The sequence below is a fragment of the Oncorhynchus mykiss genome, chromosome 9 (assembly GCF_057628025.1).
Source record: "Oncorhynchus mykiss isolate SJ-2025 chromosome 9, ASM5762802v1, whole genome shotgun sequence".
Taxonomy (NCBI): Eukaryota; Metazoa; Chordata; class Actinopteri; order Salmoniformes; family Salmonidae; genus Oncorhynchus; species Oncorhynchus mykiss.
The window spans coordinates 45,040,477-45,057,870 of NC_143030.1; the positions used below are offsets into that span (position 1 = coordinate 45,040,477).

General features: G+C 42.7%; 1 protein-coding gene across 1 annotated transcript; it reads right to left on the reverse strand.

Moving 5' to 3' along the window:
• Window positions 1-2,046: 2,046 nt before the first annotated feature.
• LOC110532066 (mRNA-decapping enzyme 1A) lies at window positions 2,047-14,425 on the reverse strand. Its single transcript, XM_021615674.3, has 10 exons — window positions 14,108-14,425; window positions 9,930-9,970; window positions 9,494-9,621; window positions 6,777-6,843; window positions 6,446-6,587; window positions 5,260-5,376; window positions 4,529-5,104; window positions 4,380-4,439; window positions 4,020-4,256; window positions 2,047-3,716 (listed from the first exon to the last, which is right to left on the reverse strand). Exons 1-10 carry the CDS (start codon window positions 14,228-14,230, stop codon window positions 3,636-3,638), a joined length of 1,572 nt encoding a protein of 523 aa, XP_021471349.3. The 5' UTR covers window positions 14,231-14,425; the 3' UTR covers window positions 2,047-3,635.
• Between the last annotated feature and the right edge of the window lie 2,969 nt (window positions 14,426-17,394).

The following is a 17,394-nucleotide window of genomic DNA, read 5'->3' on the forward strand; positions in this document are numbered from 1 at the left end:
CACTGCTCAAAAAAATAAAGGGAACACTTAAACAACACAATGTAACTCCAAGTCAATCACACTTCTGTGAAATCAAACTGTTCACTTAGGAAGCAACACTGATTGACAATACATTTCACATGCTGTTGTGCAAATGGAATAGACAACAGTTGGAAATTATAGGCAATTAGCAAGACACCCCCAATAAAGGAGTGGTTCTGCAGGTGGTGACCACAGACCACTTCTCAGTTCCTATGCTTCCTGGCTGATGTTTTGGTCACTTTTGAATGCTGGCGGTGCTTTTACTCTAGTGGTAGCATGAGACGGAGTCTACAACCCACACAAGTGACTCAGTAGTGCAGCTCATCCAGGATAGCACATCAATGCAAGCTGTGGCAAGAAGGTTTGCTGTGTCTGTCAGCGTAGTGTCCAGACATGGAGGCGCTACCAGGAGACAGGCCAGTACATCAGGAGACGTGGAGGAGGCCGTAGGAGGGCAACAATCCAGCAGCAGGACCGCTACCTCCGCCTTGGTGCAAGGAGGAGCAGGAGGAGCACTGCCAGAGCCCTGCAAAATGACCTCCAGCAGGCCACAAATGTGCATGTGTCTGCTCAAACAGACAGAAACAGACTCCATGAGGGTGGTATAAGGGCCCAACGTCTACAGGTGGGGGTTGTGCTTACAGCCCAACACCCTGCAGGACGTTTGGCATTTGCCAGAGAACACCAAGATTGGCAAATTCGCTACTGGCGCCCTGTGCTCTTCACAGATGAAAGCAGGTTCACACTGAGCACATGTGACAGATGTGACAGAGTCTGGAGACGCCGTGGAGAACGTTCTGCTGCCTGCAACATCCTCCAGCATGACCGGTTTGGTGGAGGGTCAGTCATGGTGTGGGGTGGCATTTCTTTGGGGGGGCCGCACAGCCCTCCATGTGCTCGCCAGAGGTAGCCTGACTGCCATTAGGTACCGAGATGAGATCCTCAGACCCCTTGTGAGACCATATGCTGGTGCGGTTGGCCCTGGGTTCCTCCGAATGCAAGACAATGCTAGACCTCATGTGAATGGAGTGTGTCAGCAGTTCCTGCAAGAGGAAGGCATTGATGCTATGGACTGGCCCGCCCGTTCCCCAGACCTGAATCCAACTGAGCACATCTGGGACATCATGTCTCGCTCCATCCACCAACGCCACGTTGCACCACAGACTGTCCAGGAGTTGGCGGATGCTTTAGTCCAGGTCTGGGAGGAGATCCCTCAGGAGACCATCCGCCATCTCATCAGGAGCATGCCCAGGCATTGTAGGGAGGTCATACAGGCACATGGAGGCCACACACACTACTGAGCCTAATTTTGACTTGCTTTAAGGACATTACATCAAAGTTGGATCAGCCTGTAGTGAGGTTTTCCACTTTAATTTTGAGTGTGACTCCAAATTCAGACCTCCATGGGTTGATAAATTTGATTTCCATTGATAATTTGTGTGATTTTGTCAGCACATTCAACTATGTAAAGAAAAAAGTATTTAATAAGAATATTTCATTCATTCAGATCTAGGATGTGTTATTTTAGTGTTCCCTTTATTTTTTTGAGCAGTGTATATTTTTTAAAGATGACCACTACTATACAGTATAAAACAAAGGCTATGGATGAATGGGGCATACTGTGTGCAGTGCAGTAAAGAACACTGGCATTTGGCGACTGGGACTGGTCATTGCATTGGAAATGTAATATTTTGTCAAACACTGAACCCTGTTGCCCTCTAGTGGCTTTATCCAGATATGAATCATCTATGCCATTACTTGAGCTGCATCTCAATCATCCAAAAGACTCCTTTCTTTGTCTCCTTTCCTTCATCTGCACTGATGTGAAAAACTCTGGTCAGATTAGAGCAGATGAAGGACAGGAAACAAGGAGAGAAAACTACTGAAATGCACCACTGGTGTCAGCATTTGCCTCACTGTTTGACATTGCTGGATGTAATGACCGCAATGGTCAAAACAGGGAATCATTTGTGTTTTATTGACCAAGAAAAGTCATTTCTTTGAGCAAAAAAAAATGTAAATAGCTTGAGAGAAAACTTCACTTTAATATCACAAAATAGTAAAACAGAAGTACACAGTGACAGAATAAAACAAATTAAAAACGGATGTGGTTCTTAAAAAGACACCAAAAAACATGTTTACTCATCATTACACTGGCACTGACCAATCTTAAAAATCATACTGGTTTTAAAATGTTTTTGTTTTTTTTAAATCATCTCTGGGCCTTTACCTCTCTTCTCCACCAGTATAGAGCCGGTGACTAAATAATACGTACACTTTGAAAACACACCAATCAACATGTATTAAGTACTATGATATATATTTTTTTAAAACGTATTCGAGGAACCAAAGGAGTCACAAACTGCTCATGAAATGCTTTTTACTGACATTTTCTTTCGACATGAAAACAAAGTGCAATCAAGTCAGAGGTTCTCTTCTTACCTCCCGAAGAAACTCACATATACTTACTGGCAGAAATAAATCCAGAGACAAGGTCAAAAACAAATATTCCTTTGACAACATAATGTGTTGATCAGTTATTGGTTTAGAGGATGTTCTCAATTGCTTCCCATGTCTATAGCGCAACGCCGCCATTCATTCATTCCGTCAATCGGAATCAAAATGTGTGATTGATTGCAGCCATACAGAAATACATGCTGCGTGTGATCAAAATAATGTGAACATAGATTGGCAGTATGGCACAAGGTCAGATGTATGTACAGGGGTGACATTATCAAGCACATTCAAAAAAAAAAACTACCTGAACTACAAAATCAAATACATACACACTGACACAACCTGTTATGACATGCTAGTCCCTTTGAGCTGTTGGTTGCAGAGTGACAACATATCTGTGTTAAACAAGACGATCCCGTTGAATGCATTTAGCTCAGGCTCAGTGCTGCAGTAGACTTTACTGCAAAACCCACAGAATAGGGCCTAAATTAATACAACAATTCTCTGTTTAGACCCTTGGGGGGGGGGGACACTTGAGAATCAGTAAACAGTATTCTCCCAGAAGGCATTGCATTCTATTGCACACGTCCCTTAACAGGCATAGTGACAGAGGCTTGGTGGTGAATGGGGTGAGAGCAAAGGACAGAGAAAAAAAGAAAGAACAGAGATTGAAAAAAGAGGAGAGAGAACAAAGCGCATGTGTGTGGAGAATCACAGCTATTCCCGAGGGCAGAACAAGGAAGTGGAGTTGAATAAAGCTTGGCTTGCACAGCAAGTCCTAACCCCTGACCCACACAGAGATGAGGGTTTACCCTCCTTAGGGGTTTTGGTCTAGTTCTCATCCACAGAAGAGAGGAACAATATTTCTTTCTAGAGTGCGTACATGATTTGACACTACTGTCAAGCGTAACATCTTCCTTTTACCTTCTCTACATAGGGTAGCAGGGCCATATGAGTGAGCCTGGGTTCAAATCCTCCTGCAGTCCCCATAGCTGCTCCAGAGGAACAGAGCCAGTGTCTGTGTTTCTATACATAGCCGGTGGCAGCAGAAGCAGTCCCAGGTCCCACCCAGTGGTTCAGTACCTGTAGCTTAGGTTGGCTGGTGGCTGTGCCCCTGTCCTGACATGTCCAGGCCCATCCCCATGTCTGGACTAAAGCTATAGCTTGACGTTGCTCAGGTCCTTGGAGAGAATCTGGAGGTAAGTCTCGTGGATGGCACTGAGAAACGCTGGGTCATTCTGCACAGGGCACAAACACAGGAAAGAGAGAGAGAAGACTTATCGTCCAGTCATTTTGTATAACAGTACAAACAAGTTCCCAGACTTCAACTGCTTCAGTTCACTCGCTCTCTCAAGTATTAGATTTAGGTACATACAGAAAGAATTCCTAACATAATTCATAACCCATGAATAACACATTCATACGCCGTTCATGAGCATTTCATAAATGTCAACAGCAGCCAGATGACATCTACAGTAGAAAACCCCTGAACCTGACGAAAGGCTTCAAACACAAGAAAAAGGCTTCAGCTCTCTCTGTACCTTGATGAGGTGGATGAGTGTGTCCTGCAGCTGGGTCCTGTTGCAGGGGGATTGGGGGGGCTCCACAGCCCCTGTGGCTGCTGCTGGAGGGGAGGAAGGAGCAGCTTGCCTCTGCAGTTCCGTTGTCTTGGCAACAGAATGCTGAAAGGCGCTCGGTGAGAGCAGCACTGAGCGCTCCGCCCCCGTCAGTGAAGCACCCGCCCCCGGTATCACAAGCCCTGCCTTTATAGGAACAGCCTTGGATGGGTGAGAGAAAGAGAGAGGGCAGGAAGAGGACATGGTAAGATTTCATTTCAACTATGTAAAGAACTACCTGTACAATCAAAGCCATCTACATCATGATAGCAAAATCATACTAACAGGCATGGTTTTCGACGGTTTCTGAGACTGGGCGAACACATCCATTTCTTTACTCTGTGGCTGAGAAAGACAAGGGAGCCCTTCAGAAATGACAGATTACACAAAGTCCGCATCACAAAGAAATAACAGGGGCAAAGGCAGTTACCTACCTGCACAGGGCCTGTGGGAATGCTGCAGATGGCAGCAGGATTGGGGATTTGCTCTCTGAAGCTCTGGGGCGTGGCCAGCGGGCTGGGCAGGAAGTTGGGTGCGAGGACGGGCTTGTGGAGATCAGAGGGGCTGGGTTTCAGCGAGCCCAGGAGATCCTGCCCCAGGTAAGTCAACGGAGGGCCAGGGGGGGGACCGCGAGCCTCAGCCCCAGGTGGAGCGACCAACAGCGGGGACATAGAGTGCTGGAGTTCCCCTGGAGGTCCACCGGGAAACACAGGGCTGGCGTGGAGGGTGTAGCCCGGGCTGGGGACACCTCTGGCCTCCATCAGGGGGATCAGACCAGAGGCCAGGTGCCGGTTGTTGCCCACTGGGGCTGCTGTGAGGCGGGGTGCCAGTAAGGGCTGGAAGGGTATGGATGGAGTGTAGTGCTGGGCCTTTAGGAAGTTGGCGGGGCTCGGGGCAGCAGGGTCTGTGGAAATCTGGGTAGGCATGGCTGGCAGCAGGCCGGTCTCCTTGGGTAGAGAACTGCCAAACAGCTCCTCCACGGTGATCTGCCTCTGGCCAGAGTGGGAGTTCTGCAAATACAGTAATAACAGTCAATAGGAAACAACACTCTATCCAATTATGACTGACAAGTAAGAGTCATTTCAGTCATGCGAGAGAACACTTGTTACAGGTAGCGTGTTGTCAGACAAAGTGCATTCAACTCAGGCAGAATGTGGTGCTGTACCTTTTCTGGCGGTGGGGCACTGGGAGCGCGCTCTGTAGCACCGCCGGCTGTTTTCAGCGTCTCGGTGTTCAACCCCTGCTCAGCAGTAACGGACATCTCAGTTTCACCCGTCTGAATCTAGTTAACGCACAAAATAAATACCACAGACACATGTATCATTTTGACATTCCAACTAGTGTTTCCCGTCTAATGCAGAATTAGACCCCGTTTTGGTTTTGGCCCTAGTGCGTCACAGCGGATTCAAATGATCAACTCATCATCAAACCAAAACGTGCACCCCTCGGGGTCCAGAGGACAGCGTTTGGGAAACGCTGGACTAATGTAAATTGGGAGGGCTGTGAGCAATCTCAGCATTTAAAACAATGAAAAACACTTGGGGCAGCAGGACTAAGATCTACAGAAAGAGAGTGATACCAACAAAGAGTAAGTAAACAGACAGGCAGTGAGTGAGTTCTTCACTGACTACGAGAGAGAGAGAAACAGAAGGGGGACATTGCTACCCCATCCACAGCTGGCTACACAAAATAATCAGGATTTTAAATCGCACTCTAATTCGTGATGTATGTGTAGGGGTAAAGTCCATCAAACAATACTATTTTCTGGACTGTGTTCGCGTGCGTTTGTGGAAGTGTTGGGATTAGTAACTTGAAAAAGTGATATATTAACTTGTCACGTTTAACAAAAGTAATGCGTTACTTAACAATATTACTTTGGGTGGAAAGGGATACGTTATATTACTTTGTGTTAAGTTTCATGGAAAAAAAATCTCGATCTCCCTGTTTGTTTGACTGTCGGAGGGAGCAAGGCGATCCGTGTGCGCTCTACCAAAGATGACTAACTCGGGTTTGATCGCTGGTTTCTCCTTTCATCGGTAGCGCTGCTTTCCTGTACCAGTCTACAAGTACTGCGCTATCATATGGGCTGCTTAGTTAGCCATATATACTGTAAGACAAACATCTGTACAGATTTCATATCTTTTCATTCAAAATCTTTCTCAAGCCGCCAGTTCTGGTGACGCGTTGTTTGACAAATAAACTTTAACAATACTACCAAATTCGAAAAAGTAAGGCGTTACTTTACTTTTGCTACTCCTAAAAGTCATCTGATTTATGTAACGCAATACTTTTGTAACGCATTTCCCCCAATAGAGTCCTGGGCGACGACTTGACGATAAAGACCGTCTCACCCTGTGGTATTCATCCTTGGCCTTGCTGAGGAGCTCCAGGATGTCGATGGGGCGAGGTTCTGCGCAGCCATTGGTCCTCCCAGGGATGTTGGCCCTCTCTGGGGAGCCCCGGTGGGCCTGCATGGCTTCCTGCTTCACGATCCTGGAGGACAGACACAATAAAAGACACAAACACCCTCGCAAATCAGTGGGGGAAAAACACCCCCACTAAAACACACAATCCAATCTCATATCTGTAACGTGCTAAATAACTCCCTGCAGCGTCTGTGGGTGACGGTGGTTTTCATAGCTGTGGGTTAGTGGTGGTGTGTTTCACACGGGCCATACTCACTTCACCATGAGCTGAGCGATGCGCTGGCAGTCCTTCTTATCGTAGAACCAGATGCTGTATATACCCACTGTAGGAGGAACAGCGAAAAAGAGGGAAATATTTTTAAAAAATGGCAGGCGGACAATTCACTGGCGCTAGGATGCATCCCTTAGGCGGAGGGAGGTTGTAGGAAATGGATGGTTCAGCAACTTTGAGGCAACAGCGTGTGACAGGAGTGTCACGTTGCATACGTGTGTGTGAGAAGAGATTCTTGCCAGGTTTCCCCTCCGAGGCTGGTAACCTAGCAACGGTAGTGTTTCTACAGCTACCTGGGGAACTCTGGGACGTGTAAACAGGTGTGTGTAAAAAGGCCGCATTTTCTAACATGAAGCACTGACACAACCCCTCCACTAACAGATGTGTGCAACGAGAGCAACGGCAGGACACAAACCTGAACGGTCGAAATCACGCCAAAACAAAATTTCAAGTCACGATCCCTTCACAGTCACAAGGACAGCCAAGAAAGCCCTCCCTCCCAAAACACACTTGTTCATGATATTCTTTGCATCCCCTCCCAAGTGGCCTGCAGGCACTCGACTACTGGGGAGGAGTCACAGGGTTCCAGTCAGATAAAACTGCTGCCCCTCTGGATGACTGGATCAGACGCCTACAGAACTACCACCGAGAGCAGACGTACTGTATCCATCCCATCCATGAGGTGGTTTCCAGGCAGCTCCAGAACATAAGAGGCCCTGGGGCCAGAGGGACACGTTTTTCTCCCCCTCAGACAGAGCTCCTGGGTTGGGTGGACCCCGTGTTAGCGCAAGGCCATGGGCGGGGGAGACCCGTCAGAGGAGATGCTCCTGCTCGACGCGCCCGGTCAGCCTCGGCGTGACCTCCGGCACAAGGGGAAGGTCATGTTCCAGAGGACCCTGCGAGGAGGTCTGCTGAGTGCTTTTAGAGGCAAGTCTAACTGGAAGGCTAGTGTGTTTAGCATGTGGTCAATGTCCATCTGATTCATTTGTGTGCATGCATCTCTACACAGGGGTCAGCAGAATATTAAAGAGGTGGCATTATGTCAGAGGGGGGCATGTGTAAATTAAGACTTATTTCCCTGTATGTCTGTACGTGTATGTCTGCTGCACAGACAGGGTCCTTTCATTTTCCTTAGGACTAAACAGGAAGATGAAAAAGTCAATTTTATGATGGGATTACAGTCGAAGACGTCATACCTTCGTCATCAAAAGAGTCTGGAAGAGTTCAAGTTCTCATTTGAATTCAACACAGTTTGACAGACCTTTAATGACTGTGTGCAAGCAGTGCTCTGCAACTTCATTACAAAAAAAAGAAGTGTGTTTATAAAACATTGATGGTCTTCATTATTTATCTGGGGCGAATGAAATAAACAGCACATTCAATGCTAAATTTAGCCTAGTAATACAAAATATATACACCAGCAGCTCTTTTAATAGATATATAGGGTGATTCCGTGCCAGCGGGAGAGGAACATATTTTTGGTATCTCAGATTCTCCCGGCAATTCTCACATTTGGAGAAAGAATGTTTGAAATGCATTATACATTTGTATCACTTTTTGTTGTTGTGGAAAATCATGATGAAAGTGGCCATTTTAGGCCATTTGTAGACCTCCTGTAAGACCCTATGATCTGTGAACCGTACATGATACAGACAACATCTTGGTGTCTTTAGAATTTTTATAGTGTTCTCTAAAGTATGGAGTATGTCTGGATTCTGATATACAACGTTTCACATTCGTTTATTCATCTTAAAATGAAACCATTTGATTTGGTTTGGAACAGTTTACTCTACAAGTACATCACATTTCCCCAGAGTGGGCTCTTGGCTAATTCTGAAGGCATGATGCATTTTATGAGCACCACCAACACAGTGAATGAGAAAATAGATTCAAAGGGAACTCGAACTGTGCAATCCTAAAGGAGGGCTGTGATTGGTTATAAAATGACACAAACAACATCTACATTTTTTTTATTTTTAAAGTAGATATAAATATTTGTTACATTTGATAAATGAATGTGAAAACAGTATTAAAAATCTAAACATATTCCATATTTTTAGAACACACTATAAAAAGTATAACGAGCAACAGAATGTTCACAGATCATAGGGTCTTACAGGAGGCATGTACAGGTCTATAAAGGGCCTAAAATTGCCAATTTCATCATTCTTAAAAAAAAAAAAATGGTTTATGATACAAACGTAAAAAGAATACTAAACATACCTCCTTCCAATGAAGTTCCCATGTGAGAATTACCAGAACAATCTGTTCCCGCTTGTGTGGAATCGCCCTATAGTTAGGTTTACCTAAACATGTTAACATGACCCTTCTCATCCCCACACTTTCTCAGAATATTTCGTGTAGACCACGTGTCAAACAAGGCCTACGGGCCGGATCCGGCCCATGACACATTTCTATCCGGCCCGCGCAATGGTTTGGGTTGTCAATTCCTTTTGGCCCGCTTCCATAAAAACCGCGATGCGCTGCACTCCCAAGTCATAGCAAACACTACCGAGGTGTAGCATGCTAAACGGCAGTGCATTGCCAAACACGGCCATATTTTTTTCTCCTCACAGTTGGATTAACACTCCAAACAGCCTACCCGACTGCTCGGAGGCGTCCGCATGGTCCTAAAGCACACTGTTGCCTCGTTTTGTATCACATTCCAATGATAAGACTGACAAATGGACTATCCTACTCACAGTTAGCGTTTCTGTACAGCAGGAAGGGGTCTTGAAGCTGAAACTCAAGGTCTTTGTTGATGGGCTCCACTAGATTCTCTGTGCTCAGCCGATTCATGATTGTGAAGCCATGATAAGGGGAAGCAGACCTGTGGATAGGTTATTGAGAGCAATGGAGACAGACTATTAGGCTACATGTTTTCACGACTCAAAAAAGAAAGAGAAAAGCAAAGAGAATGATTAAGATAAAGAGAGTAAGAGGGAGGGGTGGGGGTTAGGGGAGAGGGGAAGAGATCAATTAGGGAGGCATAGACATATGGACAATATAAAAGGCAACTATATCAAGGAGAGAGGACAGGTGGTGAGACAACCACATATAAAAAGGGGTTAGTTTAGCATCTTTACAACAGTGGCCCATTTAAAAAAGGTCACCACATATCTGATACAAATAAATTACCTTGCATAAACAAATAAGGTGCCCTCGATTTCGGTCTTTTCCTGAAATGGAAATTGCGCAGAAAAATGACAACTTTAACTCGATGAACATGAATCAATCATCAAGTACAAGAAGAATAACCAAAACATGCAAAAAAAGTCTGATATTTGGTCTGGGTTGCTTTCAATTTATTAAACCTTTTATTACGTTGCATTACGGTTGTACTGACTGACAAGCTTCCCCTAAACGGTTCTTCAACCGTCTTTAAGGTGTGGTTAATCTCTCGTGGACAGAATACTTAAAACGGTACCGTAGATATGTCACGATACAACGGGATGCATGAGACGACAAGCAGCATTAGTTCCTGTGCTTTCGACAAATCACGATTTCCCAGGTTTTAGCATCTTCCGAATCTCGGAAGGGAATGGGACATTTGGCCTATAGAGAGGGTGGAGCTATTAGTTCTGGTTCCAATCCTCGTTCTCAATCTTCTCTTATGGACCCAGACCTTTATCGAGCATCTGACCAATTACGCAAGACTTCAGTTCTGGGTTAACTGAGATTAATGCTGCGTTCACATCTTGTCGGAAACTGAGTTAAAATGAATGCAAATTATTTGCATCGAGCTTCCCATTGGTTGATTCTGATACTTCCCAATTGGGAAACTCAGGTATCATCTTTCTACAACGAGTAAGCAAGTCGAAAATCTCGGCGTTTCTGACATGACGTGAACGCAGCATAAGGTATGGTTTGATCCCATTAGGTAGGTGTGGCCTGATCAAAATGGCTGTGAAATATTGTGTGTGAAACCACATAAAAAATTGCAGCTGTGTGAAGTGATCCTTCAGAACAACACCGTTACCATTAAATCAAACATTGCACACCATTGTGTCCTGCTGAACGGGGCCCTGATTGCTAGCTAGCTTACAGCGTTGGTACTTAGCTAATGTTTGCGAACTAGATAAATATTATCTACAAACTAGCTAGCTAGCTAACTGGTTTTAAGTTAGCTAACTTAGAACAGCCCCTAACATGGCAGCCGTTCTAAAACCTGGCCAAACTCTCTTAAACATATGGGGAACTTTGAGCAGTTCTGAACTGGCTCCGACTGGCATTTGTGTACAAGGCACTCTGTGAATACCAAAAAGACCCATGTGTCTGCTCAGTTACCACTCCCCAAGCAGAGCTGACTTGAAGTGTCAGCTTTCCGACCCCACATTTGAATGTCATTTTCTGGCCTAACCACACAAAGAATCTATTATCAAATTGACAGTGACAGTCTAGCAAGTCCAGCCATTGTGGTTTCATCTCACTGTGATATTCTCAGTCAGATTTAGAGCTCTCAACATGAAAAAAATACAACATATTTTCATAGAATTTAAATAACAGCACTTTCTCTTAGTCACAGACAGGACAAAATCCCTTTGTGCTTAAAAGCTGAAGTTGTGACAAGTCTGCACACATTTGAATGGATTCTCAGCCGCTCTGTGGACGTTTAGGAGAGAATTCTGTCGACAGTTATAAGAAAGTGAAGATATTGTCCTGTCATTAAGCATGATATTTATTTGACAGGTATGATAGATTGTATAGTAAATTATTTACAATTTGATTGTTATTATATCTAGAAAGCATTTCAGTCATTTCAAGCCCTCTAGCCACACCTTTGAACAGGGAAAGAAATCATAGATATGATTTTGCATAATGTTTGTACTATGTACTTGAGATTGTGTCCTCAAAAGTGAGTACACCTCAGCAATAAAAAAGAATAATAATACATCTTCCAAAATGCTGAGTTCCAGACTTAAAAAAAAAAAAAAAAAAAAAAATGTTTTTTTTTAAATGCAACATTACCTGTTAATGTTTATGTCAATCTCATGAAAAGTAATTCAGTTTGGGTATGTCTATTTAGGCAGAAATCTAAATGTTGCCCCATCATTTAATAGATGGCTCTGCCAACAACCAAAGACTCTTAAAATGTATTTGCTACACAACAAAGCAGGAACATGCGTGTTGGCTTGATATAGCTAATGTTAGCTAGAGGTGTGTGGTTATCTACAATATCAGTCAAAAGTTTGTACACACCTATTCATTCAAGGGTTTCTTTATTTTTGACTATTTTCTAGATTGTAGAATATTGAAGACATCAAAACTATGAAATAACACATATGGAATCATGTAGTAACCAAAACATTTGTTAAACAAATCTAAATATTTTATATTTGAGATTCTTCAAAGTAGCCACGCTTTGCCTTGACAGCATTGCACACGCTTGGCATTCTCTCAACCAGCTTCATGAGGTAGTCACCTGGAATAAAATTTCAATTAACATGTGTGCCTCACCAGCAAAGCACCCCACACCTCCTCCTCCATGCTTTACTGTGGGAACCACACATGCGGAGATCATCTGTTCACCTACTCTGCGTCTCACAAAGACACGGCGGTTGGAACCAAAAATCTCAAATTGAGACTAATCAGACCAAAGGACAGATTTCCACCGGTCTAATGTCCATTGCTCAGTTTTTTTGGCCCAAGCAAGTTTCTTCTTCTTATTGGTGTCCTTTAGTAGTGGTTTCTTTGCAGCAATTCGACCACGAAGGCCTGATTCACACAGTCTCCTCTGAACAGTTGCTGTTGAGATGTGTCTGTTACTTGAACTCGGTGAAGCATTTATTTGGGCTGCAATCTGAGGTGCAGTTAACTCTAATGAATTTTTCCTCTGCAGCAGAGGTAACTCTGGGCCTTCCTTTCCTGTGGCGGTCCTCATGAGAGGCAGTTTTATCATAGTGTTTGATGGTATTTGCGACTGCACTTGAAGAAACTTTCAAAGTTTTTGACATTTTCCGAATTGACTGACTTTCAGGTCTTAAAGTAATGATGGACTGTCGTTTCCCTTTGCTTATTTGAGCTGTTCTTGACATAATTTAAATGCATTCCAGGTGACTACATCATGAAGCTGGTTGAGAGAATGCCAAGATTGTGCAAAGCTGTAATCAATCATTTTCAAATATAAAATATATTCTGATTTGTTTAACACTTTTTTGTTAATACATGATTCCATTTGTTATTTCATAGTTGAAGTCTTCACTATTATTCTACAATGTAGAAAATAGTAAAAATAAAGAAAAACCCTGGAATGAGTAGGTGGGTCCAAACTGACTGGTACTGTATTTAGTTAGCTAGATTGCAAATGAAAATACTATTTTTAAGGTCTCTGTAATAAATTAAGTAGAGTAGATAGTTAGCCCTTTAGCATAACGCTAAGAGTCATAGGACGAAGGCATCTTGTTCTGTGTGGGGGAGTTTTGTTAAGAGCCCTGACAGTCAGTCTGAAGATTAACACGCATCGCTAGCGGCACGGTTTTGGAAACATAAGGACCTTATCTTTCATACCAGGGAGAAATAATTGGCAAAAAACAAAAGGTTAAATTGATACTATAGGGTTAGGGTTCCCACACGGTCATATCACAGTGCGTGTTTACAAACAGAAGACAGTGCTAATTAGCTATCATGCTACGAATATCTGTGTGTAATTATTTACCCTCTTGCACCCCAGTATTTCGACTTGCACATCATCACTCCAGTGTCAATACTACATTTTAATTATTTAGCCTCTGTCCTATTTATTGCCTTACCTCCCTACTCTTCTACATTTGCAAACACTGTACATATAATTTTCTATTGCATTATCGACTGTACGTTTGTTTATGTGGAACTCTGTGTTGTTGTTTTTGTCACACTGCTTTGCTTTATCTTGGCCAGGTCGCAGTTGTAAATGAGAACTTGTTCTCAACTGGCCTACCCCGCCAGAAAGGTGGTCACTGAAAAATACTGTCAGTTGAAACTGTGATAAAAACCGTTTAAAAAAAGTGTACAGTAAGTGTATATTTAGCATGTGAAATTATTTTGATGTGATATGAAAGTAACATTAAATGGCCTTTATGTTTCTAGAACCGTATCGCAATTGAGAATCGATTCACGTTTAGATAAGAGTATTTTGCTCTTCTGACAAAAACTTACGGTCCTTGAACCTTAGGGTAACTAACGGTAGGCTCCTTAAGAGTACATATTGGACTAGGTAGATAGCTCGCTTGCTAGCTAGCTACTGTACGTAGCTGATAGTTACTTATCTAGCTATGCAACGCTAGCTAGCTACCTTTTAGTTAACAGAAAGAAACAAGCGACTCCTTTGGCGAGCTTACCCATTCATTTGCTTTGGAATTAAATGTGTACAGTGCTACCTGTCCGGTAACATCGAGAAGTTTGTTGATATACGGATCTTGTTGTTGTAGAGCTGCAAGGCTCATTTTACTGGCGGTCTCCATCTTGAATACAATGCTTACCACACGGAATAATTTCTATGAACACTCAATGTCCACTGTCCTTGGAAGACATGGTCACAATGCCTTATAGTTCTGCCCCACTTTTAGTTCCGCAATGAGTTGGACTGATTGGTCGTGTTCGAGAGCGTCAAAATTAAAAACCGTAGCGTATCATGTGTAAATTGCGAGTGATTGACTGATATACAAATGCTATTGATAATCTATTAATGACTCATGGTGATTTGTAGATCAGTCCAGTCAGTGTTGAATCTCATTTCGCAAGTGCCTAAAAATGATTGCTCACTCACGCTCATGCATTTGAGAGGTGCTATTTTGCTATGGGCCTGTCTATCCAGGTAGACTATATAACTTGAGGATGACAAAACGTCAAACCCATAGCTCTGGATTATCATAACCCAGATCTCTAAAAACCCAAACAATATTTTTTTTGATCTACATAGCCAGCTGTCAGTGGAAAATAATGACCACACCAACCAATTCATCAATTTATTTTAGTCCCAGGAAAAGTGTTAGGGTCTAAGAATTAATTTCGGACTGGGCAAAATATTTTTTCCTTAAGGCCAAATACTATGTAGACTGCACGATTTACCACAAGGCGGCACTGATGCAATATATTTCGATGACACCGATAACCAATGTGGCAACACCTTTATAATAGACAATTTGGAGCTACTGGTGACCCTCAAATTTAAAGCATATTTTAACATAGGGGGGAAGACATGTTTTTGAAATAAGCACCTCAATGTGGGGTTTGGAATAGTAAAAGAGATACCTGTTCTGTCAATAAACCTACCGTTATTAGTTTTAAGTGAATGACGGGCCTCCAACTCAGTCTTAAACCCGTAGGCCTATGCTATAAGCCAAAAGATCAAATTGGATATTGAAAGTCATTAGTTATTTTCTGAAGTAGCCTTAGGCTAGTTAGGTCAACAACATCCTTTGCTTCAATTCACTGGGGAACAAAGTATTATAATTAAGGGATTATCGCTGTGAAACAGTAGTCCAGCTGCAGACAGGTAGACCTAGGCTAATCCAATAACCAGTAACCGTCCAACACACAGAGGGTTCATTTCCTTTCGGTTCGTTACAGAATGTGGGCCCTAAACTGTGTCATGTGGTCCCAAAACAGAGGGAGATGATATTACGGTCACGGTCAGGGTTCGACGACACCGGGGTAAATCATGGGGATAGAGTTACACAATTTATGTTGCCTAACGACCTCATGCTATTAGCCTAATCAATGGCAAAATTTGAAAAAACAACTGACTGACAATATATGTTTAATGTGTAGGTATAATAACACATGAGCGACATTCTTTTTTATAGGATATACATTTTATACCGTAGACCAGTAGCAGTGTGTGGGTAAAAATCACTGGGGAAGCCAGAAAAAAAAGCTACATTACAACCTGTGTTGTGATAATTGCCTTGTTTGCTCTATAAATACAGTTAGTTCATATGCCTTGCAACCATGATAAAAATAGGCCTAAGGCCAAGACAGTAAGACAAAGTGGCAGAATAAATTCCTTTGTTTCATCACAAAAGCAGAGAGCAACATCTGTAAGGTGAAGTCCACAAAGCATATTTCATGTAACAAACAATTACATGACCTACAGAATGGCCAAGCAAATTAATATTTCCAATATTTTCCCACCCCTAAAGAACTATTGATTTAGAACCACGGAGACCTTACCGCAGGTTGCAAAGAAAACAGGAGCTCCCTCCACTCTTCCTGAACCATTTCAACTTTAACATTTCAACATCAAATCACCTATACCTCGTCTAATACAGTGCCAACTAAAAGATACCAAAAACAATTTAGTCCAATCAACATAAGCTAAATATGATGTGGCGATGTTTGTGTAAGTAGAAAAAACATGTTGACTCACTCTACTTGTAGAGAGAGATGAGCCATTACCATCCTCCTCTCTTTCATGTTGACAAAACAGTCTATCACGCTGTCATATAGTACACTCTTTTATTTTTTTATTGTCCTAGGCTACCTGGCTAAAACACCTGCTTGATAGCCTTACTTCCTTTCATGGGCAACATTAGCTAGTTAACATTGGCCTTCTACATCTAGCTACATATTGAACTTCCAAACTCCCAGGCCTGGCGCACAATGTATGAATTAATGGTTGGATCAGAATCACAGTTATAATCATTGGCCAGTATGGATGATCAAGTGTAACCACAACTCCAAATCCCTATCTCCATCCATGGCTAATTTAGGAAAAGGACAATTTTAGTTAGCTAGCTAGCCACTGGAGGGCAACAACACAACAAGATGCAACAAGTTGTTTATGTTAATGATATATGCTCTGGATGCAATTTGATAGGAGTGAAGCCAAATCCAAACTGGCTTCCCTTGACACTTTTTTTTTTTTGTGTGCAAGGACCATTTACAGTTGAGCTCACTCAGTTTAGCTCAATGCTGATTTTTAATTTTTAATTGTTTAATTTAACTAGGCAAATCAGTTAAGAACAAATTCTTCTTTACGATGACAGCCTAGCCCGACCAAACCCGGACGACGCTGGACAAATTGTGCGCCGCCATAAAGGACTTCAATAATATGGGCAGCCACAATGTCATACTTTTTTTGGACCAGATAGCATCAGATAGATGGCCCACACGGAGACAGAGTGGCGCTGTTTCGCTCGCTCGGATGCTTTCTCCGGTGAGATGCATTCAGACAATTAGGAAACACAGAGACGAAAGATAAATAATTGTATGTTTTTTGCTTGGTACATTTTGTTGGGGTAGACTGGCTTACCCTGCTGTAGACCTATTTTATGGGCCTTCAATTTCTGTGCGTAATGTCCTCCTCTACATGATAGCCTATGTACCAAATGTAGCCCTATGTTTGACTAATAATTGGCTAATGATTATTTGGCTTTTTAGACAAAAAAATAGAGCCTTTTAAAAACCAAGTGATTTTAATGAGACAGAATGATGATTTATAACGTGATAAATGTGAAATCTGCAAGGTGTGCACACAGTAATTCATTTGTGAAATATACATGCAGGGAATTCAATTATGTGATATAAAAAACGAATAATTTTGAACTTAAAAGTTGCCCATTTTGGTTTATAATAAGACCTACCAAGCCCATAAACACATTTATTGTCCAAACCTCAGTGACCC